This window comes from Odontesthes bonariensis, chromosome 24, assembly GCF_027942865.1.
Source record: "Odontesthes bonariensis isolate fOdoBon6 chromosome 24, fOdoBon6.hap1, whole genome shotgun sequence".
NCBI classification, from domain to species: domain Eukaryota; kingdom Metazoa; phylum Chordata; class Actinopteri; order Atheriniformes; family Atherinopsidae; genus Odontesthes; species Odontesthes bonariensis.
The window spans coordinates 1127490-1135453 of NC_134529.1; the positions used below are offsets into that span (position 1 = coordinate 1127490).

General features: G+C 39.0%; 1 protein-coding gene across 1 annotated transcript in view; it reads left to right on the plus strand.

The window, feature by feature from the left end:
• LOC142375209 (tumor necrosis factor alpha-induced protein 2-like) overlaps positions 1-6799 on the plus strand; it is a 44214-nt gene extending 37415 nt beyond the window's left edge. The window contains exon 13 of the mRNA XM_075459176.1: positions 6291-6799. Within this exon, the coding sequence (XP_075315291.1) occupies positions 6291-6480 (190 nt within the window). The 3' untranslated portion in view covers positions 6481-6799. The remainder of the gene's footprint in view (positions 1-6290) is intronic.
• Positions 6800-7964: the final 1165 nt, after the last annotated feature.

Here is a 7964-nt window from a genome sequence, read left to right on the forward strand (position 1 = left end):
AGTTACTGTACAGATGTGTGTTAGTTACTGTACAGATGTGTTAGTTACTGCACAGGTGTGTTAGTTAATGCACAGATGTGTTAGTTACTGCACAGGTGTGTTAGTTAATGTACAGATGTGTTAGTTACTGCACAGGTGTGTTAGTTACTGTACAGATGTGTGTTAGTTACTGTACAGATGTGTTAGTTACTGCACAGGTGTGTTAGTTAATGTACAGATGTGTTAGTTACTGCACAGGTGTGTTAGTTAATGTACAGATGTGTTAGTTACTGCACAGGTGTGTTAGTTACTGTACAGATGTGTGTTAGTTACTGTACAGATGTGTTAGTTACTGCACAGGTGTGTTAGTTAATGTACAGGTGTGTGTTAGTTACTGCACAGGTGTGTTAGTTAATGCACAGGTGTGTTAGTTAATGTACAGGTGTGTGTTAGTTACTGCACAGGTGTGTTAGTTAATGCACAGATGTGTTAGTTACTGCACAGGTGTGTTAGTTAATGTACAGATGTGTTAGTTACTGCACAGATGTGTTAGTTACTGCACAGGTGTGTTAGTTAATGTACAGGTGTGTGTTAGTTACTGCACAGGTGTGTTAGTTAATGCACAGGTGTGTTAGTTACTGTACAGGTGTGTTAGTTACTGCACAGATGTGTTAGTTACTGCACAGGTGTGTGTTAGTTACTGCACAGGTGTGTTAGTTACTGTACAGGTGTGTTAGTTACTGTACAGATGTGTTAGTTACTGCACAGATGTGTGTTAGTTACTGTACAGATGTTTTAGTTACTGCACAGGTGTGTTAGTTAATGTACAGGTGTGTGTTAGTTACTGCACAGGTGTGTTAGTTAATGTACAGATGTGTTAGTTACTGCACAGATGTGTGTTAGTTACTGCACAGGTGTGTTAGTTAATGTACAGATGTGTTAGTTACTGCACAGGTGTGTTAGTTACTGCACAGGTGTGTTAGTTAATGTACATATGTGTTAGTTACTGCACAGGTGTGTTAGTTAATGTACAGATGTGTTAGTTACTGCACAGATGTGTTAGTTACTGCACAGATGTGTTAGTTACTGCACAGGTGTGTTAGTTACTGCACAGATGTGTTAGTTACTGCACAGGTGTGTTAGTTAATGTACAGATGTGTTAGTTACTGCACAGGTGTGTTAGTTACTGTACAGATGTGTTAGTTACTGCACATGTGTGTTAGTTACTGCACAGGTGTGTTAGTTACTGTACAGATGTGTTAGTTACTGCACAGGTGTGTTAGTTACTGCACAGGTGTGTTAGTTAATGTACAGATGTGTTAGTTACTGCACAGATGTGTTAGTTACTGCACAGGTGTGTTAGTTAATGTACAGGTGTGTGTTAGTTACTGTACAGATGTGTTAGTTACTGCACAGGTGTGTTAGTTAATGTACAGATGTGTGTTAGTTACTGCACAGGTGTGTTAGTTAATGTACAGATGTGTTAGTTACTGCACAGATGTGTGTTAGTTACTGTACAGATGTGTGTTAGTTACTGCACAGATGTGTTAGTTACTGCACAGATGTGTTAGTTACTGTACAGATGTGTGTTAGTTACTGTACAGATGTGTTAGTTACCGCACAGATGTGTTAGTTACTGCACAGATGTGTTAGTTACTGTACAGATGTTTTAGTTACTGCACAGGTGTGTTAGTTAATGTACAGATGTGTGTTAGTTACTGCACAGATGTGTTAGTTACTGCACAGATGTGTGTTAGTTACTGTACAGATGTGTGTAATTCCTGTACAGATGTGTTTTAGTTACTGTACAGATGTGTTAGTTACTGTACAGATGTGTGTAATTCCTGTACAGATGTGTTTTAGTTACTGCACAGATGTGTTAGTTACTGCACAGATGTGTGTTAGTTACTGCACAGATGTGTTAGTTACTGTACAGATGGGTTAGTTACTGTACAGATGTGTGTTAGTTACTGTACAGATGTGTTAGTTACCGTACAGATGTGTGTAATTCCTGTACAGATGTGTTTTAGTTACTGCACAGATGTGTTAGTTACTGTACAGATGTGTCTATTTACTGCACAGATGTGTGTAATTCCTGTACAGATGTGTTAGTTACTGTACAGATGTGTTAGTTACTGTACAGATGTGTTAGTTACTGCACAGGTGTGTTAGTTACTGTACAGATGTGTTAGTTACTGCACAGATGTGTGTTAGTTACTGCACAGGTGTGTTAGTTAATGTACAGATGTGTGTTAGTTACTGCACAGATGTGTTAGTTACTGCACAGGTGTGTTAGTTAATGTACAGATGTGTTAGTTACTGCACAGATGTGTTAGTTACTGCACAGGTGTGTTAGTTAATGTACAGATGTGTGTTAGTTACTGCACAGGTGTGTTAGTTAATGTACAGATGTGTTAGTTACTGCACAGATGTGTTAGTTACTGCACAGATGTGTTAGTTACTGTACAGATGTGTTAGTTAATGTACAGATGTGTGTTAGTTACTGCACAGATGTGTTAGTTAATGTACAGATGTGTGTTAGTTACTGCACAGATGTGTTAGTTACTGCACAGATGTGTGTTAGTTACTGTACAGATGTTTTAGTTACTGCACAGGTGTGTTAGTTACTGCACAGGTGTGTTAGTTAATGTACAGATGTGTGTTAGTTACTGCACAGATGTGTTAGTTACTGCACAGATGTGTGTTAGTTACTGTACAGATGTTTTAGTTACTGCACAGGTGTGTTAGTTACTGCACAGGTGTGTTAGTTAATGTACAGATGTGTGTTAGTTACTGCACAGGTGTGTTAGTTAATGTACAGATGTGTTAGTTACTGCACAGATGTGTGTTAGTTACTGTACAGATGTGTGTTAGTTAATGCACAGATGTTTTAGTTAATGTACAGATGTGTGTTAGTTACTGCACAGGTGTGTTAGTTAATGTACAGATGTGTTAGTTACTGCACAGATGTGTGTTAGTTACTGTACAGATGTGTGTTAGTTAATGTACATATGTGTTAGTTACTGCACAGATGTGTTAGTTACTGCACAGATGTGTGTTAGTTACTGTACAGATGTTTTAGTTACTGCACAGGTGTGTTAGTTACTGCACAGGTGTGTTAGTTACTGTACAGATGTGTGTTAGTTACTGCACAGGTGTGTTAGTTAATGTACAGGTGTGTTAGTTACTGCACAGATGTGTTAGTTACTGCACAGGTGTGTTAGTTAATGTACAGATGTGTGTTAGTTACTGCACAGGTGTGTTAGTTAATGTACAGATGTGTTAGTTACTGCACAGATGTGTTAGTTACTGCACAGGTGTGTTAGTTACTGCACAGGTGTGTTAGTTACTGCACAGATGTGTTAGTTAATGTACAGATGTGTTAGTTACTGCACAGGTGTGTTAGTTACTGCACAGGTGTGTTAGTTAATGTACAGATGTGTTAGTTACTGTACAGATGTGTTAGTTACTGCACAGGTGTGTTAGTTACTGCACAGGTGTGTTAGTTAATGTACAGATGTGTGTTAGTTACTGCACAGGTGTGTTAGTTAATGTACAGATGTGTTAGTTACTGCACAGATGTGTTAGTTACTGCACAGATGTGTTAGTTACTGTACAGATGTGTTAGTTACTGCACAGGTGTGTTAGTTAATGTACAGATGTGTTAGTTACTGTACAGATGTGTTAGTTACTGCACAGGTGTGTTAGTTAATGTACAGATGTGTGTTAGTTACTGCACAGATGTGTGTAATTCCTGTACAGATGTGTTTTAGTTACTGCACAGATGTGTTAGTTACTGTACAGATGTGTCTATTTACTGCACAGATGTGTGTAATTCCTGTACAGATGTGTTAGTTACTGCAGAGGTGTGTTAGTTACTGTACAGATGTGTGTTAGTTACTGCACAGATGTGTGTTAGTTACTGCACAGATGTGTGTTAGTTACTGTACAGATGTGTTAGTTACTGTACAGATGTGTTAGTTACTGTACAGATGTGTTAGTTACTGCACAGATGTGTGTTAGTTACTGCACAGATGTGTGTTAGTTACTGTACAGATGTGTTAGTTACTGTACAGATGTGTTAGTTACTGTACAGATGTGTTAGTTACTGCACAGATTTGTGTTAGTTACTGTACAGATGTGTTAGTTACTGCACAGATGTGTTAGTTACTGTACAGATGTGTTTTGTTACTGCACAGATGTGTGTTAGTTACTGCACAGGTGTGTGTAATTCCTGTACAGATGTGTTTTGTTACTGTACAGATGTGTTAGTTACTGTACAGATGTGTTAGTTACTGCACAGATGTGTGTTAGTTACTGTACAGATGTGTCAGTTACTGCACAGATGTGTTTTGTTACTGCACAGATGTGTGTTAGTTACTGCACAGGTGTGTGTAATTCCTGTACAGATGTGTTTTGTTACTGCACAGATGTGTGTTAGTTACTGCACAGATGTGTGTTAGTTACTGCAGAGGTGTGTTAGTTACTGTACAGATGTGTCTATTTACTGCACAGATGTGTGTAATTCCTGTACAGATGTGTTAGTTACTGCAGAGGTGTGTTAGTTACTGTACAGATGTGTTAGTTACTGCACAGATGTGTGTTAGTTACTGCACAGATGTGTGTTAGTTACTGTACAGATGTGTTAGTTACTGTACAGATGTGTTAGTTACTGTACAGATGTGTTAGTTACTGCACAGATGTGTTAGTTACTGCACAGATGTGTGTTAGTTACTGTACAGATGTGTTAGTTACTGTACAGGTGTGTTAGTTACTGTACAGATGTGTTAGTTACTGTACAGATGTGTGTTAGTTACTGCACAGATGTGTTAGTTACTGTACAGATGTGTTAGTTACTGTACAGATGTGTTAGTTACTGCACAGATGTGTGTTAGTTACTGTACAGATGTGTTAGTTACTGTACAGGTGTGTTAGTTACTGTACAGATGTGTTAGTTACTGTACAGATGTGTTAGTTACTGTACAGATGTGTGTTAGTTACTGTACAGATGTGTCAGTTACTGCACAGGTGTGTGTTAGTTACTGTACAGATGTGTGTTAGTTACTGTACAGATGTGTTAGTTACTGTACAGATGTGTTAGTTACTGTACAGATGTGTTAGTTACTGTACAGATGTGTGTTAGTTACTGTACAGATGTGTCAGTTACTGCACAGGTGTGTGTAATTCCTGTACAGATGTGTTTTGTTACTGCACAGATGTGTGTAATTCCTGTACAGATGTGTTAGTTACTGCACAGATGTGTGTTAGTTACTGTACAGATGTGTTAGTTACTGTACAGATGTGTTAGTTACTGTACAGATGTGTGTTAGTTACTGTACAGATGTGTTTGTTACTGTACAGATGTGTTAGTTACTGCACAGATGTGTGTTAGTTACTGCACAGATGTGTGTTAGTTACTGTACAGATGTGTTAGTTACTGTACAGGTGTGTTAGTTACTGTACAGATGTGTGTTAGTTACTGTACAGGTGTGTTAGTTACTGTACAGATGTGTTTTGTTACTGCACAGATGTGTGTTAGTTACTGCACAGGTGTGTGTAATTCCTGTACAGATGTGTTTTGTTACTGCACAGATGTGTGTAATTCCTGTACAGATGTGTTAGTTACTGCACAGATGTGTGTTAGTTACTGTACAGATGTGTTAGTTACTGTACAGATGTGTTAGTTACTGTACAGATGTGTGTTAGTTACTGTACAGATGTGTTTGTTACTGTACAGATGTGTTAGTTACTGCACAGATGTGTGTTAGTTACTGCACAGATGTGTGTTAGTTACTGTACAGATGTGTTAGTTACTGTACAGGTGTGTTAGTTACTGTACAGATGTGTGTTAGTTACTGTACAGGTGTGTTAGTTACTGTACAGATGTGTTAGTTACTGCACAGATGTGTTAGTTACTGTACAGATGTGTGTTAGTTACTGTACAGATGTGTTAGTTACTGTACAGATGTGTTAGTTACTGCACAGATGTGTTTTGTTACTGTACAGATGTGTTAGTTACTGCACAGATGTGTTAGTTACTGCACAGATGTGTGTATTTAAATGATACTTGTCTGCTCTTTAGTATTTTATGCATTACTGATGTGAGCTGAAATGTAGTTTCAGTGTGTTTTACCACACAGCTGTTCACCAGATGTTTAATGACACTTTTGGTCATAATAACCAGTCCTGACAGAGATATCTTCTTTGACCAATAACGTTATTATTGACCTGTTCGTTTTATATTTAGTTTGATTGTTTGGCAGATTGATTGATTGATTTTGGTTGATCTCTGTTGTGTCTTGTCTCCTCAGTGGCGCTCATGTGTCGGCTCTGCTGTCTCTGAAAACCGGCCTATCAGCTGCTGATGTTCATTCCATCAGGCGGAGCGTGGAGGAAAACCGCTTCCTGGATGTGTCCACCAATCACAGCCCTCCGTTCTTTTCAAGGATTAAAGTTAAATGGCTCAATAATAAAATCAATCAATTAGGGCTCAAGAGATAAATGTTATTAGCATGTTAGCAGACATATCATGTTAGAATGAGTTAATGTGAACTGTTCTTCACTATGATAAGTAATAAATAAACAGTCTTAGCTGACTGATAAAGGCATCCATGATGAAGACTCCCATCTGGGATCTGAGACCATAAACATGGTTCAGATCCGGTCTGGACAGCCTGCTGAACCTTTTCTCTGTAAAACTGATTTCACAGTGTGGTCACCTCATCGTTTCAGCTTCCTGCAGCATCATCAGCTGTGTGTCTGCCAGCTCATCTGGTTCAGTTTGTGTTTATAGAAGCAGTCAGCTGATCAGTGTTGTGGATCTCAGTTCAATAAAAGTCTGCTTTAATGCTGTTTCACCTGCTCAAATTCTTCTGCTTTCACACAAATTTTATTCAAAACTCTTTCAAATGTTAAGTTATCGTCAGCTTTGGGTGTTTTTATTGACGGCAGAAGAGCAGATGTTACATTCCAGTTCCTCTCAGAAGCATTTCAGAAACTTGATTTATATGAAAACCGAAGATATTTTTAGATAAAGAAGGATTTCGGATTTATGTTGTAATAAATCTGAGAGCTGTGTGTTTGTGATCCAGGCTAAAGGCCTCGGTATGCTTCTCCGTCTCTATCGGCCAATCCGACTCCGTGGTCCCTCAGAGGCTTTAAACCTTTCAGAGTTCTGCGTCGGCTGTCGGATACCCGAGGCAGTTCTCCTCCCGATCAGCAGGCGGCGCTGCGGTAACCCTTTGTGTTGTGTTTACTCCCTTTGTCCTACGGGTCAGAAATGCCCCGCCCTACCAAAGCCCCAAAATAAAGCAACTTAATTAAATTTTAAATCCAAAATCTATTTAGTATGATGAAACCACCTGTTATTGATCTATTCAACTCAACTCAATACATTTTTTATCATGTATTTTTTGTTACACAATACAAAAAGACAATCAGCAGTTTTCAGGATTACACTTTTTTTTTTAACCACATACCAACTGTCAGTTGGACCAACAGTTTTCTTGTTTTCTCAGTTTTTGTTTTTATAATTCACGGGTCAAAAGTGACCCATAAGACAATCTTTGTACCCTAGTGGTGTACAGCCCACATGGAAACATAAACAAAAATAAAGTCTGACTTTTTCTAATGATGGGGTCCCTTTAGGAAAAGTCAGAACATTTCAGGTTGGAAAAAGAGAGTTTAAGGTATTTCTTCTGCAGCTAAACATGGTGGTGGCTCACTTTGGACCCGCAGGACAACAGGAGGGTTAAAGGACCCAACGACCTCTATGGTGAAAGTGGTTGATTGGTTGTTCCCCTTCCGACTCCGTTCCTCCTCACAGTGAACGATGGCGAGTTGGAGCTCGTTGACCAAATGTTGCCCGGCACACAGGAAACTCTTTCAGAAATGGCGGCGTTGTTGTTCTGAGAGGAAGGAGCTAAACCGGGAAAGTGATTCTGGAAGTGATGTTGTTAGCCGACCAATCACAACCCTTGGGATCT